Here is a 21,040-nt window from a genome sequence, read left to right as displayed (position 1 = left end):
TGCACCAAAATGAAGCTTACAACTTGAAGAGCATTTCCTTACCAATTTGAAGCTCTAAAAGTCATGGAATCTCGCCGGAGAAATTCCACAAAATCCAGCTAAGCTTGAAACTCACGATCCCGATGTCCAATTTCATCCAACGAACCACTCCAAGCTTCCTTAGGACCTCCTAAAGCTTCCTATGTCCTTAGAATTCCCTAAAAATCAATATTTTACGTGAGCATGAATAGTACCTCAAATCGGGGTTCAGATTTCACGAGTTTTCAAAGGAGTTCTTACCTGAAAATGGTACCATTCAACTTGTCTGAGCTTCATGAACACAATGGTTCCCTTTTCCACTTCGATCCATCACGTTTACAAGGGTTTTGGGTCTCGTCTGTACAAGAGAGAAGAGAGAGAGTGTGTGAGTCTGAGAGAGAGAGTATGGGAGGGTGAGAGAGAAAGTGGTACTTTTGTGTGTGTGTGGTTTACAAACAACCAACCAATCACCACTAATTTCCTTTAGTCCCAATTGGTCCCAAAAACTTAGGAATTTAACATATTAGTCCACTTCCAATAGCATGTCACACACAACACATCTCAACGCCCAAGGGCATTTTAGTCTTTTCACATCAACGATAATTGTTTCTTGGGACGGGCTGTCACAAATGCTATCTAGTTTGTGGCGGAGTCATGATTTTTTAATAATGGTGTCACGATTTTAACAAAAAAAGAACTTTATTGGAGCATTTTGTTGAGCACATGGTAGACTTGTCAATTTTTGGTAACATGCCAACAACTTCAATAATTGTTGAAGGTGGCAATCAGACAACTATGGAGTAATGTTGAAGACTGACAATGTTTGTCAACTGAGGCATTTTATCAAGTATTTAGTGTGCACAATAGAGCTGCACACAAGAAGAAAGAAAGGAAAGACAAGGATGATAAAAAAAAAATAGAAGAAGTAGGATGAGAATTTTTGTAAATTAGTTTGTCCTTACTGTTCATGTGGTTAAATACAATACACAAATATACATGGAGTTTTTTAAGTTGTTGAGGTCACGTATAACCAATGACCTATGCTGCCTTCGCCAATGACGCTAGCGGTTTAAATTGTTACTTGTTAGGAAGAGGAACATTGGTGGAAAAAACTCGTATCATGGTTCATAAACATGGATTTTTTTTACCATAGCACTGCGGTATAATTGTCAAACGACCCTATATTTTTTTATTGATCTTTTCTGAAATTTAGGTTTGTGTTTCGAGAGCAAAATGCCATCTCTATCAGGATGTCGCCGTATATGCCAATGCCATAAAGCCTGTAAAAACATATGAAGTTTCTTTCTGCAAGTTGTGACATATTTTTCTCACACCTTTTGCTACCAGGAAGCTGGACCACATGGAAAAATGCTAGTGATATAGGTAAGCGATGTACTTTGGAAAATTGGCCGAAGTGAGGATTTGTTAAAATAATCAAAATTAAATAACAACGGCATATTGATCGAATATTAATGAGGTTATCAATTAGATTTTGATGACATTTTGACAAAATTTCAAAAAGTAATTATTTCAGCGACTGAGATTTGTGTTTTCATCATTTTAGCTAACTTCACGTTTGCTTTTGACCAACAATATCCATATGAAACATACCATTACCCAATAACTCAAGTTCTAATCAGAAGTTCACCATGAGGATAATCCCCAATTAGAATAAACTAATACTACCAATTGGATTAGTTGCTTGAGGTCTGGTACATGTCAAAGTGTTATCCAGAGACAAGCATGCCTTTGCTACATGATCAGGAGTCATATCATTCATGATTAAAGTTGGCTTTTGGTTTTTGTTGAACTACACACATATATTTGTGAGAAATTATCCACAAAATACCATGCTAAACATACAACTTAGGTGGTAATTACCTTTTTTTCTCTACTCAAAATCAATATTAGTGTAATTTGGTGTTTACGTTATAGAATTCACATTATTGTATATCTTCATCTTTTGAAGAGTGAGATACGCACATAATTATATATTCTCGTTTCTGCTCATGACAATGTGATTTTCAAATTTGCCATACATTTATGTTTTTTCATTTCAGGTTTGATGTTTTGTATTTCACTTGTGCTACATGAAATTTTTAAGTCAAAATGAATGGACCATGTGCCATTTAATTATAATTAAACCCACAAGGGGTGTGCTATCCACATACCAATTTTTACTTCTCACACATCCTTTCTTAATTTCTGTCCGTTAATCTTCTTCATTTCATCTGATCCGACAGCCGAAAATTAGAAGGGGTGTGTGAAAAGTAAAAAAGGATGTGTGGATATCACACCCCAACCCACAAAAGAGTGAGAGACCGTAAAGTTGAAAGAGTGAGGTTTTTCGTGTTTTTGAGACTTCCAACGATACCACCACATGATTCGTTCGTCTTGACTTAAGAATATTCATTACAAACAAACAACAACAACAACCAAACTTTAGCCCACTAAGTAGAGTTTGCTATATAAATCATAGAACGCCACTGCACTCTGTTATGTGTCAAATCTTCCGTTAACTCCAAGTATTCTTAGGTTTTCCTCTATTCCATTTGACTTGAGCTTCCGTCTCATGATCACATCTTCTAACCGAAATCTCTATAGCCAAGCCACCTTAACCCATTTCTCTCATCTAAATCACACGAGCCACCTCTTTATAATGCCAACTAAGTGAGAGAACCATCACACTCCAAGCCTTATCACACATGATAGAAATCTTTTGTCCTATGTTCACCAGTCACTCCTGCATAAAACGCAAAGCTCCACAACACAAAAAAAAACAAACCTGTCACAATCTCCATCACAATTCTCACCCAAACCAACAAAATGCTGCCAATCGTCTTCCCTCCAAACAAAGATTTTGATACTCCCTTACCAATATAAATACCACAACACTCCTCCACAATCCACTCGCCACTCTCCACCTAATTCCCATTGACTTCAATCCTCCCCCAAAAATTAACAGTCAAACATGGTCAGCACCACCATCCTCAACGCTCTCAACGTCCGCGTCGTTGGCTCCGGCGATAAGTACGTCGTCTTCGCCCACGGCTTTGGCACCGACCAGTCCGCCTGGCAGCGCATTCTCCAGTACTTCACGCCATACTACCGCGTCATTCTCTACGACCTCGTCTGCGCCGGCAGCGTCAACCCGGACTACTTCGACTTCCGCCGCTACACCACCCTCGACGCCTACGTTGACGACCTCCTCAACATTCTCGACGCCCTCGGCGTCAACCGCTGCGCCTATGTTGGCCACTCCGTCTCCGCCATGATCGGCATCCTCGCCTCCATCCGCCGCCCCGAACTCTTCTCCAAGCTCGTACTCATCGGCGCTTCCCCGAGGTAAAATTAAAATTCGCACATTTTCTCAAAAGCTAGAAATTTCTTCAAATTGTTTATTACCCAATTGGATGTTTCATCCGAACTGAAGAACCCAACTGTTTAATTTTTTTTATTTAGGTTTCTGAACGATCGAGATTACCATGGAGGATTCGAGCAGGAGGAGATTGAGAAGGTGTTTTCGGCAATGGAGGCCAATTACGAGGCATGGGTCCACGGCTTCGCGCCTCTGGCCGTTGGGGCCGACGTCCCGACAGCGGTCCGAGAATTCAGCCGCACCCTGTTCAACATGCGACCCGACATCTCGCTTTTCGTGTCTCGGGCCGTCTTCAACAGCGATTTGAGGGGGGTTTTGGGGCTGGTCCGAGTGCCGTGCTGGATAATCCAGACGGCGAAGGACGTGTCCGTGCCGGCGTCGGTGGCGAACTACCTGAGGGACCACCTGGGCGGTCGGAACACAGTGGTGATTCTGGAGACGGAAGGGCACTTGCCCCATCTGAGCGCCCCGGGTTTGCTGGCTCGGAAGCTTCGCCACGCCCTTGCCCCGTAGGCGGGGTCAAGAGAGGGAGGTAATTTAGCAATAAGCATGGAGATGGCGACACGTGGTCCAATACCTGTGACATTAGTCCATTTGGAGCGAAACTAGTTTTGGAAGGATAAGAATCTCCACGTGAATGTGACGTGATGACGTAGCCTTCTTTTGTCAATTGGCAATGGCCCAATCCTCCTCCTCCTCCTCCTTTTCTTCTTCCATTGTTCTTGTGCTTTACAATTTTTCTTCTTTGGGTTGGAATCTTTGCTTTAATTCTGCAATTGTACTCGACTTCTAATATCCACTTTTTTCCTTTTCACTTTTAAAAATATACTCTCCTTGTTCCAAAATATGATTGTGTTTCATTTTGAGGAATATGATTGGTTAACAGAAATATGTCGACATGATTGAGAGTAATAAATTGCGAGAAAAATTTGTAACTCGTGGTTATGCACTTGAAATTCTAAGGTTTTCTCATTTCCCTAATTTCATTTTGTATAAGAAGAACAAAGACAAGTGAAATATTGATACAATAAGTAATTAGATCGATCTATCTAAGTTATACATGATAACAAGAGATTATGAGTAAGGTTATCCATCACCATATTTTTTTTCTCGTAAACACAAATCTACTGACTGGCAACTCCACTATATGTGAAGCAAGTCCTCACAAGATTGAATGGAGCTATAGAGAAGATGATATGATTAGTACTGAATTGCGCTTATTTGTTCTTCATATACAAAATTCATTCCAATGAAACTAATAATAGGAAGAAAGAACACAATTTCATTGCGGGGGACTTGTAGCTTAGCGGCTTAAGATCATTCATTCTTACACTCGATGTTCCGAATTCATTTCTACTCTCCCAATATTTCTTGTATCTAAATAATATTGCAACCTATCTTGTTCATTCCCCGTTAATATTCTTAGGCTAGTTTTTCCTTTTGGGCTTTTATTTGTAATTTTTCATGTTAAGAGCATCACTTGTAGTCAGAGCCCAGTCTTGGAGTTTCCAGAGACCAATTAACTCAGTCCATGGGCTGTGGTTGTGAAAGCCTTCTAATTGTTGCGTTAGCCTGTTGGGTTTACCGTTTACCAAAGTCTCCACCCAACTAATTATTTTTTCTTTTCTTTTTTTCCTTAGAAAACGATAGATACACATTCTTTTTAGCATCACATACTTTCAACGGTGCTTCGTTTGATTTATTCCCTCAATGATTTTAAATAACAGGGGTGTATGATAAGCTCAAAAGGATGTGTGAAAATTGGTTCCCATTTCATTTTGGGGGCATTTGGGATTGGACAATGATCTCCTTCAATTCAACCAATCGGACGTTTAAAAATTGAGAAGGATGTCTGAGAAGTAAAAATGAGTGTGTGACAGCACGACCAAAAAAATATGGTCAATACATGGAATTAATCTAACCAATATATTTCAATAATGAAAATTGTTGGTTTGCATATTAAAAAACTGATTTTTCAATTACTTAAGATGTAACACCATTTTTTTTATGTCACTTAGTATTACAATCTAGTAGCATTCCTCTATACTTGTAAGTGAGAGGTCTTAGGTTTGATTCAAAGGCAAATTTGAATCACATTATTGCTAGATCATTGTGAGACTAAGCTCACACCCTCTCCGTTAATATAGATAATATCGTTTGTTAAAAAAAACACCATTTTGTTTATTTGTCAATAAAAATAAGTTGACTTTGTATCTGAAACTATTGCAACATAAAATAATATCGGAAAATTAGATGGTCGCCTGCCCAAAATTTAAAAATATTTCACTGCTTTAACCAATTTTTTTTTTTTTTTACCCCCGCACATCAAATTTGATTAAGCATTTGACAATTGAAGGATGTAATTTGTGTGTGCAAAGTTGATGGGAAGCTTAGAGGAGTAACCAAAGTCAACTAATTAACCTACTAATCATGATTAACATCTACTAATACAGATCAACTTGTCGAAAACAGAATAAAACACAAGTTAATTATGATCTTATAAGCTGGAGCTTTTATGTGGTCAAAATTGGGTGCCAAAAGTGGAGAGAATTTGTAATGGTGTCCAAGACGTGGCGTGTAACGTCATGTGTTATTATCCAAGTAAAAGAATTTTTTTTTTTTTAAGTGTTCATATACTCATATAATGACATATTGCGTATGTACTTATATTCCTAGCACATTAAAAAAATTCTTATCAGAGTGTCATTTGACCCCAATGTTTAAAGAGTGGTTGGGTAGAAATAGCAAAGTAGACGGTCTATATCTTCACACCCCCGGATGACTCCAGCAAGACCTAGTCAGTTTCGAACCACCCATCACCCATGAACCCATTGGTGCAAACAGATAAACCACCAAAAAAAAAAAACAAAAACAAAAAACTTACACCCAATTTTCTCAAAATGTTGGTCCAACTTAATTATTTTTGGGTATGAAAACAAAATTGGAAATTATGATTAGTTAGGCAGCATGGATATGGACGACTCGGTGAAGTGATGTGAAAGCTTCTTCGTCACAAGGAAACGAATGTGCAAACAAATGGTGATGTAATGGGACAAGTTGGCTTCTCTTTGAGTTCATGTTTTAGATCAAGTTTGCAAGATGTTTGGCACATCAAATGTCATAATACAATTGATTAGATTTTTTTTTTCTTTCAAATATCTAATCACTGATATTGTAAACTTAGTGAACTGGACCATGTTCCCGACAAAATAAATAATTTCTTCTATGTTTCAAACCTTCACCAAAAGTAGGTACATATAATCAAGTGCGTTGACTAAAATTTGGACACATCAAGAAAGGTTAGGACAATAGTTAGAATTGGCCTTTTGTCCGAATTTAAGAAAGTTGCCGACGATAAATGAATACCTCAACATACAAAATCCTAAACATTATGTCTCCAAGTTGTTAAGATTTCAAAGTGAATCTAACGACTCGCTACTAATCAACATTAATATTTATTTTAAATTTAATCACATGTGTAGTTCGATAGGTGTAGAGCTTTATACGAAAAATCAATAATTCAATTTCGCTAGATTTTTGGAGTGGAACTTTACACTCTTCACTTCAACACGAGTGTTTCTATTGAAGGATGGACATAATTTACTATTTGTGCAATCTTTTAGTAGTTTCGGGTAGTCTATCGTATTGTTTGTTCATCTTCTTTTAGACACCAAAATATTTTCAATAAATTGAAGATCAATAACTTGCATGCATTGTTTGTTCATCTTCTTTTAGATACCAAAATATTTTCGATAAATTGAAGATCAATAACTTGCATGCATGCATTACCAACAACGACATCCCCCTTCTCGACTGCCTAGTCTTCTTATTCCGTGTTGATCTTCTTTTGTTCGCTTTCCTCTCTATCTTGGTATTTTTCGTGTTTACAAGTCAAATCAAATAGACATGACTTGAGAGAAATGACCTAAAAGGGATAGAGAAAGAAACATACACACAGAGTTGATGTCAACACCAACGGGTGAGAAGAGGTTTTTGATTTGTGAAATGATTTTTGCACTTCCCCTTTGTCCCTTCGCGATCATTCTTTATAATCTGCAGAGTTACCTAATTAAAAAAGAGAAACAGTGGATATACATAAATAAAAGAAGTGAATAAGAAGAAAAATGAGAAGTAAGAAATTTACCACCCCTATTATTATTGGTTCATTTTTCAATTATTTTTTTAGCAGAAGTAGGAATTTTAATTGTTCAGAATGACTCTCATCATGTCTCAAAAGTCGATTGATGGGTTCTAATACGTTAGATATAACGTATTCCTTCTGAAATCCTTATAATTAATAGTTTTAATTAGCTGGTTGTTGGTACTTCAAATTTTCATACACAAATATTCATTCACATATGACACTTAGGCCTTGTTTGACAGCCCGTATAAGAAATCAGATAGGATACTTATACGGAGCCGGGTGTTTGGTGCAACTATATACTAAATAGTACTCGTATAACTTAAACTGGGCCCACATCTTTTATCCGGTGTATGCCCGCTTATTTATCCTTCCAGAAACCTATGTATTAGTTAGTCGGGTCGGTGTCCTCGCTCTATCGAACTGGCTCTCTCGCATCGTTCTGCAAACTCACTTCCATTGCCATCGTCAATCCCAGGTTCTTCTTCTTCTTCCTTTTGCACTCCATACCATTCGCCCTTCTCTTCAGTTCCTCGTTGCGGCCATCGCCCTCCTCTGTAGTTCCTCGTCGCGGGACCCGCACGGGTTCGCGTGCCATCGATCCTGGATTTGAACTAGATCCAACTGAAACCCACGTCGTTGGAGCACCGCCTGCATTCACCTACTGCCTAACATCGCCGCAGCACCGTTGGAATTGGGTTGACTCCTCATGGAAAGAAATGCGAGAGATTAGGGAGCAATCTCACATGCATAGAACATTTGGGAAGAAGTCTCATGCTATTGGGTATAGGGTCTATGTTGATTCTATTGTCCATCCCATTTGGTGTGGTGAATCCTGGGGAATCCTGTGCAGTGGAGAAGATCTGGGGAAGAAAGGATATATTTTTTTTTATAATTTGATTTAAATAAAGGACAAATAGAAAATGCAATATTAAGATTATTTTTATTTAATTTGATGCATTTGGTTGTTGTGAATTTTTATAAAAAAAATTTCCTTTTTTTCATTAGTCATCACTTTTTTTGGTAAAAATAATACAATCCAATCTCTTATCCGATACGGTAACAAACAGATTATAAATAATACGATCATTAGTACGATACTGCACCAAACACCCGATTAATTTAGTCAGTATAGTCCGGTGACAGATTATCCTATCCGACTGAAATAGTCAGTACAGTCCGAGCTGCCAAACGAGGCCTTAGGATCAAGGGACAAAAAATTTTACACTCCTTTGTAGCATTTAGATCTTATAACATCTAACGGTCTTGATTAAGAGGAATTTGGAGACTTTTAAACATTAAATGACTTGATCATGATGTGGATTATAGCTAATAAGGAAAACACTACTTTAAGTTAAAAAGATATATCAAATAACAATCAAACTTTGAAATATCCGGGTTAAAAAAAATAAAAATAGAAAAACAAAAACATGAAAAATCCATCTCCTTCTTTGCTGATGAGATCTGCAACTTCCAGATGAAAACTCTTCTTTCCTTTTATTGAACAATGAACCCTAATTATAACAACAACAAAAAATATCAAGCAGAAAGAACATGAGAAGGGAGAGAAAATTCCAGCAAATTTCACCACTCGCTTATTCGATTCGATTGAAACAAAATATTATAAGCTACCATTTGATCTTTTTATTAAAATCAAACCTTAAACCCAACATTAGAATTGATCAAGAACCCAAAACATAAGAAAAAGGACTAAAAATGGTTAGCAAAAGCATAGGCAAGCATTTGGCAGCATCATTGGTTTCAACCCCACATGATTTATATTTGATCGAATTTTCATCCGGATCTAGAGTTAGAGTTTGATGCAAACACAGAATGTCATTTTCCCCCTTTTTGCAATCTCAAAACATTATTGCTACCCCCTGCTTTAACATCGCTGAGTTTGATGGTGTGAGTGATAGGAAGTCGAAGTTTTGAGGTTGGAAGAAGCAATTGGGATGGTCGTGCTTCTACACTTGCATCCAAACATGCCATTTTCGTTCCTTCTTCGGGTTTTTTTTTTAATTAAAAAAAATTCTCTTTGTTTTTATTATTAGTTCTATTCCACATCATCATCCAAGTCATTTAATGTATAAAAGTTTCCACATCTCTCTTAATTAAGACCGTTGAATGTTATAAAATCTAAAGCTACAAAGATGTGTAAAAATATTTATCAAAATGATTGTCCCTTGATCGGATCCTACACACACACACACACACACACACACATATACATGTACATATTTATGGTGCCGATTTATGACATCACTTTTTTTGCATAATTTTTTACACACGTTTTTATAGAGCCCATCCCATAATGTATTTTAACGATGCAAACCGTCTATCTTTTAGGTCCTTCCTCAAAGATTATGTACCAAAAATCACTCAAATCTGAAATCATATAATCCTTTGATTAAGAGTTTAGGGTTTCTTTGTAGAATTGTATTCATCTATTTCTTTCACTACAAATGAATGTTTTTTGGATTTGTCTGTTTTTTTTGTAAGGATGATTATGAATGATATTCTACAAGATAGACGGTTCAGATCCTTAAAATATATTACGTAGTGAGCCTTACAAAAAACATGTGTCAAAAGTTGAGTAGAAAAAAATGACACCACAAGTTTGCCCCATATTTTAAAGACCAAACAACATATAATAATCGTTGTATATTCGTATAGTTAACTTTTCTTCAAATTGATGATATATCGCTATCTTTTCTTGACAAATCATCTACTAATCGTTGAAATAACAATCTATAATTTTGAAAAAGAAAAGAAAAGAGAAAACTATCTATAAACTTGTAACATGGATCGTGACATGCATGCGAATGCGATGGGGACTGCATGCTGCATATGAATCTCACAAACCCTAACCCTAGAAGCCCGGCTCAATTATCTCTCAAATTTCAATCTATTTGTCAAGCCCTAAAGTAGAAATTAAGAAATGGAAAATCACGAAACCTTTAATTAATATTCATATTCCAAACAACGTGTCAATAATTCAAAAGTTAACCCTTACTTTCTCAAAGCTGTTAGCACTTAGCCGTCATGGATGGGACCCATAACTGAGACCCATGTGATGAGACCAAACGACCAACCGCTATATTAACAGAAACTCGCACACGTGGCGAGCACTTGGATTGCATTTGAATAGGCTCCGAAATTAAAGGTTAATTGTAGGTCTAATTACAGTTTGCGTCCCTCAACTTTAGGATAAATAAAGAGATTCCTTGCAAACTTGCCCCTCAACTCTTTGATTCCCATTTTGGTTCTTACATATATGACAAAAGCGGTCACGTGTCAAGCACGTTGAAGACATTATGTTAAGAAAAAAATAATACTTAGTTACTCAAAGGATAAGTAAAGCTCCTACTCCAAACTATTTGTTCCCAAATCATATATAGAACTTTGTTTTTATGATCATACCGTTTATATTATAAATCACTTTATAAAATTGCTTATGCAAAAAATCAACTAAAATAAGATCATTTAGTCATCGAACTGTATATAAACAGATGAATGGAATTAGTAAAAGCATTATAAACCGTCTATATATTTGCTACAATAAATTGACTAAACTTAGTTTTAATTTATTTTTTGCATGGATGATCTTTATAAAGTGATTCATAATATGAACAGTTATGATCATAAGCACAAAACTTTGTAAGTTGAACACGAAGAGTTTTGAGTAGGAGTTCTTACTCATCCTTAAGTAGCTAAGCATCGTTTTTAACACAAATGTGTTGCACCCCTTGTAAGCCCTTTCGCTTTGAGATTGGATCTTACCAGGAGACTTGATTTTTCTTTTTGGAAAAATAAAAAAACAATCCAAACTCAAATCATTTGTAAAGAAGATTGTTCCTAAGTGACATTAGCGTAACAACAGTATAAGTGGAATGTGGCGAATGCAAATAATGTCTTTGAATTGAGTTTTCAAAACATGAATGACATCCAATCGCTAGAAGTGGTGGCAACAAGTCCGTTGCAAATGTTAATGAGAAACTTTGCTCGAGTGGTCCGTTACAAACATGTAAAAGTTGAAGGCCTAACTTGGAAGAAAATAAAGTCTCAAGGACCAAGGTGGACAAAACCCAAACATTTGGGCAGTGTCAGTGTAGTTTCCTAACCACAGTTGCGACATAACTTTCATTTCCTCATCGTCGTTCTCATGCACGCGAATCTCGTGGTTTATAAAAAATCAAACACCAAAAAACACTTGATTAGTTGATTTCTTAAAGCAATATCCCACTCCCACCGGCGACCCTTCTAGAGTTCATACTGCTTTTTTCCTCTCCACTCGATTCATCATCCTTTTTTTCTCCCTTTTTTTTCTAGTTAATACAGTACAACGATATATTAAACTATACTATACAGTGTTTGAGTTAAGTTACAACGATTGGTGACCTACTACAAGTTTTGTTGTTATGCTGGGGTCTAGTCCTATTTCCTGGGCATCAAAGAAACAACATACTGTTTCTAAATCATTTCCTGAAGCGGAATATCAAGCTATGGCTACTACAACTAGAATTGGTTTGGATTACTCAACTACTTAAAGATTTACAATTTCGATTCCCTCTGCCTCTACGTTTACACTGTCTGCTATGGCTTTAGCTACCAATCCTATGTCACACTCTAAAGCTAAACACATCGAAGTAGATTGTCACTTTGTTAGAGAAAGTGTTCAACAGGGATTTTTGCAACTTCAGTTCGTTTATCAGAATTTGACTATCATTGCTCCATTCTCATGCGTATCATGAGCTTGCGGGGGATGATAATGGTATAACAACTTATAAGTTAGTTTGTATAGGATTGTGACAGATGTCATTGATCCGATGGTTTACGTTGGTCATGTTAGAGTCGAATAGAAAGAAAAGAATATCATTCTCTCACTTTCCTATATCTCTTTCTCATGAGTCCATTATAATAATTTTTTTTGTTAAACGAGCCCATTATAATAATTTAATACTAAATTACCATTAATAATAATCGAACCTAAAACCCTAATAAAGAGCGCATTCGTTTTGCTTTGTTTAGTGGGAAGTAGAACGTACTTGTTTTTCCTATATTCTTTTCTCTCTCCTCAACTCCCACATTTGCCATATTAACCGATAAAATAACACACAAAATGCACTATTGAGAAACACAGTGTTCACTAGTGGTAGGCCAAGAGACACATTTCTTTCAATTTTTTTTTTTAATACAAAGAAAGATAAGCTCCAAAAAGGCAAACCAAACTCAGCTCAATTCAACACATTTATCACAAGCTTTACAAATCCTCTCGTAACACAGATACTTACAAGTTTTCGATTTTTCTTCCCTTTTTTTCTTTTTTCTGGCCTTGTTTTTTCTTCTCTCTTCTGTTACTCTTTCACTGTTTGATTACATCTTACATGGCAACCGGCAATTGTTACATCGGGGAGATTAGCAAGGTGGTGGGCCCACGGTGTTGACGTGGAGGCGAATCATAATGACACGTCGGACGCTCGTGCAGCGACTTTGCCGGATCTCGGTTGCCGGAGAAGCTCTGTCAATGTCTCCGCCTGTTCCCATAAAGACAAACAAAACGACAATCAAAAAACCACTCAACCATCAGACACCCAATTATTTAAAATATAATAAAAGCGACAAAAGAATTTAGTGGCTGAGAAATAATCCACGACGAATTGACGATCCTACCCATGGTCTGATGGCATAAATTATCAGCATAATTGTGGGGAAGGGGAAGTGGGATTTTGCATTTCGCATTTTATTTTTCAGCGAAGAAGTATAAATCGGAAAAGAATATGCCACGTGGCCCACACCACAAGACAGAAAAACCCATTAAATTGAGGAATATTTTCAAAAAGCCCACGCCACGTCAGCGAGGGACTCGGTGGTTGTTGCCCACGGACCGATTGGACCCGAGAAAAAAAAGGAAGGAAAATGTTGACTGTTTTTTTTGTGCCGGAAAATGCTCACCTTTTGCTTGGCGCGATTGGTGCCGGACTGAGACAAAGCGACGAGGGGAGGAATCGCTCCTTCGCGGGCCACCATATTACGGTGGACTCCACTGTTCTCGCAAATCTGCAACAATATCGCAACCGATATCTCCTTCTGCCGCTGCGACCCCACCTCTATGATCTCCACCAGCACCGGAATCCCGCCTTCCTCCACCAACGCCGCGCGGGCCTCCGATACCGATACGAGGACGCTCAGCACGTACGCCGACTTGTCCACCATGTTCGAACCGAAGTCCGCCATCAATTCCACCAGCGGCTTCATGATTCCCGATTGTACGGCTCTAATCTTGTTCTCTTTGACTGAGCAGAGCGAGTACAGAGCCGTCGACGCGTCCTTCTTCCCGCGAAAACCACCGTACTCCAGAAGGTTCACCAGCAGCGGAATCGCACCCGACCGTCCAATTGCGACTTTGTTCTCTTCGATTTGCGAGAGGCGGAGCAGAGCGCAGGCGGCGTTCTCTTTCGCCGTGGCGGTCCCCGTCTTGAGCGACCGGACAAGCGGCTTGATCGCTCCCGATGAAGCGATGAGGTCCTTGTTCTCGTCGCACAGCGAAAGGTTGAGTATCGCGGTGACACCGTACTCCTGGAGCTGGAGATCGGTCGACGATAGGAGCGAAATCAACGGCTTAATCGCGCCGTTTCGGGCGATTTTGAGCCGATTTTCGGACTTGTTCTTGGCGAGGAGCCTGATCTCCATCGCCGCCTGCTTCTGCTCCTCAATCGAACCGTCTTCGAGGACGGCCACGAGCTGTTGAATCAGATCATCGGAGTTGTCGGAAGCGCAGGCAATCAGAAGCCGCCGGCCCTGAGACGACGTCGTCGGAAACTCTTCGGATCGGTCGCTGTTACACTCGCTGAAAGCAGAAGAGTTGTCGCCGTTACTCATATCACTGAAGTTCCTCCCCATATATTTGAAATTCGGAGGATTTTCCATCGCCATATCTGAAATTCCGAAATTCTCAGCCCTCAACGCATCAAATCGTCACCGAAAAACTAATCCGAATCGGCGAAATTTGTTATTTGGCGAAGTTTCGGGTTTGATTCGGATTTCGTGGGTTGGGGGCTCTGGTTTTTGAAAAGTAAGGAGGAGATGGAGGCGTGGATATAAAAGAAGGATGTGAAGGGTAAGACGTGGAGGAAGGCCTTGGGGGTCGCGCAGACACGTGCTCCTTTATTGAGAGATCGCAGTCGGAGTTGGGGGCGAGGAGAACACGTTCGAAGGGTCGCTTTTAACGCGTGCATGGAAGGTTCGCTATTCGATGAAAGTTTTCCAAGCTTGGTCTTAACAAATGAAATAGGAAGAGGTCCTTCTGAGACTGTGGATTAAATGATCTGGATTCTTAAAATTTAATCAAATGATTACAAATATTATGTTCTTTTAAAAGTTATAATAATTTTAACTGTTAGATCAAATTTCAAGAATTTGGATCACTTGATTTGAGGGTTTAGATGAAAGAGATCCGAAAAGAATCTATTTTCAATGAAATAAAATAGGAAATGGCATAGTACGTCACACCGTAACATTAATTTAGATTATATTTTGTAAATCATATAACGTATTTACATCACCATAATCTAATGATATTACTCTTTATTTGTAACTGATAGGTTTTAAGTTCGATTCTCGCCAAATACGAATTTGAACCACATTATTGCTAGCTCATTGTAAGACTAAGTCCACTTCATCTTCCTTAATGTATATAATATCTTTTGTTCAAAAAAAAAAGTTACATAATCAATTTTTAAATGTGATCTGAAAAATTAATTTAGCTAATATTATTCTTAATTTTTTTCATATGGTACTAATATGTTCCTTTATTCCGTCGAATATAATTGTAAATAGGGGGTGATATGAACAATTAACCTAATAAATATCTAAAAAAATTTATAGGAAAATTAGGTTTTAGACTATATTTTATAATCTACGCGATGTAACAATTGATGGTTATAAATAATCTCACAATCAACTGTAAATCACATGATTTACAAAATATAGAGTAAAAAATAATCCCCCTCGCATTTTTCTTGCCGATCTTTATTAGGTTTTTTGTTTTTAGATAATGGTACAAAAGTGTGTGACATCCTAAAATGCCTTTGGTATGCGTATCTTTGACTTCATTAATACTCTGATACGTAAACCGTTAATAGTAAATAATTACCTAATGATACATTTTAAAATTGACTCCAACCTGTTTCATTTCTGGTTCAATCTCTCAGTATATCCCATGTTGAACCTAAACAAGCAATGGATTGTCCTGATAATTAGACCATCAACCCAATATATACCAATTTCAATCTCCCCCTCTCGTTAGTAGAGATTAGCATAGTATGTCGCTTGTAATAAAAATAAAAATAAAAGATTTCTAGTCAAAATGGTCTTTGAGATTAGTATAACTCCTCACTTTGGACCTTGAAATTTAAAATCAATAGAAGTAGTCAATGTGTTTGTCCACCATCAATTAATTTGGTCATTCCTTGAAAAAATCTCTATTAAATAAAAATAAAATGACGAAAATATCATCAATTTAAAAAATAATGGACCAAAAATAATTTGACAAAAAGTGAAGGTACTTTAATTACTTTTTTCTTATTTAATACAGATTTTTCACAAAAAAACTAAAGTGATTGACTGTGGATAAACTCAAAGACCAGTTTTATCGATTTTGATTTTCACGGATGAAATTTAAAAATTATGTCAATCCGAATGACTATTTTAACTGAAAAGCGTAAAAAAAAAATTAACTCAAACCCTCTATTTCATTTCTCCCTTGGGACTCCAAACCTTATAATGCTATCGAATATTTTCAGCCCAGCAAAAAATTTCAAAAGAGAAACTGAAATTTTTAAGGGAAATTTTATTTGAACCCATCTAACTTTTTTCTACACTCAACTTAAATTATAAATATGAATTGTCTATTTTATCCTATTGCATAATTACCATCAAGTACAAGATGAAATTAAGAATAAAACTAAAATTTATTAATAAACTCATACTCAATAATCAAGCTCTACCATCACACAATTTTTATCCTACGTTCATTATGACTAAATTCCTAAGAGCTGCCATAAAACCCTACGATCACCTAATAATCAAATCCGGTTGCTTTTCATTTCCTCTCTAGCTTCATGTTAACTCATTCAAGAAGAGCAATAATTACAAGCAATAGCACCACAAGAAACAAAAGAGTCAGAAGGCTTTCAACACATCGAAATGTTTTCCATGTCATTACGAGTGCATGTTTAAAGTATGAGTTCTCTTCTCGCTATTTGTTTAGTTATGCTTCATTCAACTATGTATGCCTATAAAAGCATCATGTATTGCTCAAATGAAAATTATTGCCATGATCCTTTAAGAAAACGTTATGAGAAGTTCTACTGAAATTTACTTTCACTAAGGTGTCCACATAATTTTACATGATTCAAATTCCAAAAGTACTAGTTTAATTGCTTACCTAGTAGCTACTTAACTGTTTAATCTTGAATTACAAATTCATCACTCAATTCCATGAATCACATTCAGGCTAGCTACTTGGACTACTTTATTAAGAGATTGGCGAAGATCATTTCCTAACAACCTTGCACTCCAAACCGATGTCAACAAAATTTAAAAAACAAATTGATGGTGTTGATCAATTCATCTATAACAATTGGTTGCCATGACAAAATCTTAATTCTGCATTCTCTTATTTGGGATTTTATTTTATAAATGGGTGTAAAGATGAATTTTTATATATTGAATTGAGTTTGTGAGGGCATATTAGATAGTAAATTTGAGTTTAAAGAGAGATTGATTCTTTAATTAAAAATAATATGAATGGAAAGATTAAGTTAAGTGTAAAAAAAAGTTGTATGAATTCAAATAAAATTTTCCAAATTTTAATTCCCCGTACAGTAAGGTATGTTTTGCGTTTTCCTACGTTTGCATGCTGGTTGTGTGCCACGTAGCACGTGAACACAAGAATTTGATTTGTTTATTTCACAGGCTGCACATGGTTTGGTCCAGTATTTGCATCTGTGCAGGTGAGGGGGTCAGGCCCGCCCATAGCCGGTGGGGGCAAATTTATTTATATTTTCTTTATTGGCAAAAAATAAATATCAAAGACCAAGATAACAATTTAGCATTTTGCAAAATTTGTAAATCACCACGTGTGAAACAATAATAATACAACACATGTATTTTTTATTTTATTTTGTAATGACTCGACAAAAACCTAATTAAGGAGATACTTGGCTAATCTTTTGCTCCACATCCAATTCCTCATGGTTTAGTTCATTTCATGCTCTAGAATATAATAAATGCTTATTCAGCTAAAATAATGACTGAGATTGTTATAATTATATATTTTGATTCATGAGTTTTAAAATCAATATGAGTGGTCTATAAGTTTGTCAATCGTTAATTATTTTGATCATTACATGAAAAATCTCTATTAAATAATGATCAAATGACAAATATACTCTCAATTTTGATCAAATCATTTAATCCATTGATTATTAAATTGGAGGTCTTTTAGTCACTTTGGTCTATATTTGATAGAGTTTTTTTTTTACGGAATGACCAACATGATTGTTTGTAAACTAACTCATGAACCACTTTTATTGATTTTAAATTTTAGGAACCAAAGTAAGGAGTTATGTCAATATTAGAGATCATTTTGGCTAACATTCTTATTATTAAAAAAAAAAAACTAAAAGTTCTCAAAAACTTTAGATTTTAACGAAAATGACAAAATAAAGGTGTAAGTGAATAGTACCAGGAGTGACTTTTCAAGGTAAAAATGTCATTTTCGTTAAAAGTTAACAGTACCAGAAGTGTTTCATTAAGATTCCCTGTAAAATATGCATCAAATTAATAATACGATATTTGTTGGGAATTTTTATTAGCACTCCAAAAATCTTATTCTACACTCCAAACTTTCTATATTAGGAAGGAAAAATACATATGTGAAGAATGTAGAATGAGATTTTTAGAGTGTCAATAACACTTGTCTATTTGTTTTAAAGAAATCCATAGTACATATGTCACTACTTACTTCTGGATACGCGATGATATTGAATAAGACATACTATTCCTACTAGACTCAAATATTATCCATTAAATATATAACCTAACAAATACGTCACGAAGTGGAATCAATCAAAATTTTAGAACCAATCACCATTGACAATATAAACAAACCAAAAATAATACTGAAGAAAAGTCTAGTAAGATACTTCACCGGATAATGCTAGAGTTGGACGTGGTATGCGATTTGCCCAAATATTTATTTATGTTTAAAAGATTTGGGATTGGCGATTGGACTAAACTAAATAGGAAAAGGGTTATCTGCCCTTTCACTTCTAGTGTTTTTTTCTTTGTGTAATTACAGTTAAACCACGTCAACATTTTATATTACTATTCATTTTTGTCTTATTATCTCTATAAAAAAATAAAATAAAATGTTGACATGACTTAACCGTGATCATACAAAACAGGATGGCACCAGAAGTGGGAGGGCAGACAATCCTTGTCCAACTAAATATACCCCAATAGTTGTATATGATTACTTTTTTTAATTTTAGTGTCACATTCAAGTGCGTAGGTTGGCAATTTGGAGAGCTTAATTAATTAGGGATTTCAATTGAGAAATGTTAAGGGTTTCTCTCAAAAGTGAGAGCTTTCATGAAATTTTTATCATCTCACAGTTTAACGTTAATTTACGTATCAACATTTAATATATAGAATATTGTACAAAAAACTTGAGGTGGTAGAGTATACACGAAGAGCTCTACTTTTGAACGAGTCTCTTAACATTCTCAATTTTTTTTTACAAAATATATTATTTACACTAAGGGAGTGGGATGGTAAGATAAACCTCATAATGAACTAGTAATAATGTAGTTCAAATTCACTTTTAATAAAAATTGAATCTAAAATCTTTCACTTACAAGTGAAAAGAAAATAATATTAGAAATTTAAGCGGTTTAATAGGGAAAAATTAATTTCAACTCATGGGCTTCAAGTCCCATCCTCATGGGCTCTTCTCCTATGCAGAGGAAAAATGGTCCCCAAACTCTTGAAGCCCTTGTTATGTTTGTTTGTCTTTTCTTCTGGTTTTCATAACGTGAAAAGTTAAATGGTGAACCATTGGAAAATTAAATACATGCTCCCTGCTTATTACCAAAAAAAAAAAAAAGAAAAAAGAAAAAACATGCAACCAAGCGACGGCGGATTTAGAAACTTTTCCTATTCGAGTTAATAAAACTCTGTACTCTAGTTTGACTCGTTGATTTTTATCCTACATTGTTTTTTTTTTGAGGTATTTTATTAGGTATTTTACTCCCGTGACAAGATAGTATAGAAATCTCTCATTTAAATACGGTTAATATTTGATAGGCTTAACAGTTTCTCACACGATTGCTAGTTCAACATGAAACGATAAAAAAATAACAAGCTTCGGATCAACCCGTTAACATGTTGGGTCTTATCAAATCACTAGTTAAGAATTTGTTAACAAGTTAGCTCGTTATCCGAGTACCCATTAAGACCCTGTTAAGATAATAAGTATGACATGAAAATGATGCAAAATAATAGGTTTCAGGTCAACCCGTTAAAGAGTTTGGTCGTTATGATATTCTGTTAAGAATCCATTAAGATAATGAGTTTGACATGATACGATCAATTAAGATAACACGTATGATACGAAAACTACATTAACACGACATACACAACCTATTTGACAAGGCAAGATTGTTGATTTTGTAAGAATAGGAGTATGAGATAGAGAAGTTTTAGGACTAGCTATAGGTGTTCCATTTGATAGAAAAGTCATGTTGATAAAAGGAATGCTAATCCTTGACAAAGAAGGATTTTGTATAGCATTTAGATCAGAACAAGGAAACAAATATTTGATTCCTATATGGATTTTAATAGGGGATCCTAATATGTTATGGTAAAGATTATATGTATGTATATAGTGGTCTCTCTTCTCACAGGATACACGCTCATATTGGACTTTAACCTATTTGTAAGTTGAGTTCTTGAGAATCTGCAAGAGAAGAGAAGGCTCACCGAAAGCTTGCCACCATGACTTCGAGTTCTTGAACTGCTGCAGGTATGCTTTTCTTCCTAGTTTTCTTATACACATAAACTGGTTAAGTCTCTCTAGGTTGTGGTTCATGTTTTGTTCTTGGTGTTTGTTTGTTCTAGTCTAACAGATTTTACATAAATATTAGCTACTGATATACAATATATAACATTGTTAATGTTACGTTAATATTCAATTACAATATCATCGTTCGAATCACTCCGTGTTAGGCTGTTAGCAGGTTATGTGGGCCTCTTTGATGGGCCGGACAAAAAAATGGCTCAGTCGCTCGCACAAATGGCTCCGTCCAATCGAACACAAACCCAACTCCCCTCTCACATCTCGCGCCTCCGAGCACGTAGTCGCGCGCGCTCACAGAGCCACCAAAATCCTAAAGGCGGAGGAGACCCAAACCTGCCTAGAGAGCAACAACCATACC

The 21,040-nt window shown here is 36.2% G+C and overlaps 2 protein-coding genes across 2 annotated transcripts; one reads left to right on the top strand and one right to left on the bottom strand.

Moving 5' to 3' along the window:
* Nucleotides 1-2,704: 2,704 nt before the first annotated feature.
* On the top strand, nucleotides 2,705-4,242 carry LOC103426434 (strigolactone esterase RMS3-like). The gene is made up of 2 exons (XM_008364526.4): nucleotides 2,705-3,363; nucleotides 3,481-4,242. The coding sequence occupies exons 1-2, from the start codon at nucleotides 2,990-2,992 to the stop codon at nucleotides 3,908-3,910; spliced, it is 804 nt and encodes a 267-aa protein (XP_008362748.1). The 5' UTR covers nucleotides 2,705-2,989; the 3' UTR covers nucleotides 3,911-4,242.
* Nucleotides 4,243-12,688: 8,446 nt separating this feature from the next.
* Nucleotides 12,689-14,788, bottom strand: LOC103426443 (U-box domain-containing protein 4-like). Its single transcript, XM_008364533.4, has 2 exons — nucleotides 13,494-14,788; nucleotides 12,689-13,075 (listed from the first exon to the last, which is right to left on the bottom strand). The coding sequence occupies exons 1-2, from the start codon at nucleotides 14,472-14,474 to the stop codon at nucleotides 12,998-13,000; spliced, it is 1,059 nt and encodes a 352-aa protein (XP_008362755.1). The 5' UTR covers nucleotides 14,475-14,788; the 3' UTR covers nucleotides 12,689-12,997.
* Nucleotides 14,789-21,040: the final 6,252 nt, after the last annotated feature.

The sequence above is a fragment of the Malus domestica genome, chromosome 08 (genome assembly GCF_042453785.1).
Source record: "Malus domestica chromosome 08, GDT2T_hap1".
In the NCBI taxonomy this organism is placed as follows: domain Eukaryota; kingdom Viridiplantae; phylum Streptophyta; class Magnoliopsida; order Rosales; family Rosaceae; genus Malus; species Malus domestica.
The sequence above is the reverse complement of the archived record's forward strand: the minus strand, read 5'-3'. Positions and strand labels throughout refer to the sequence as shown.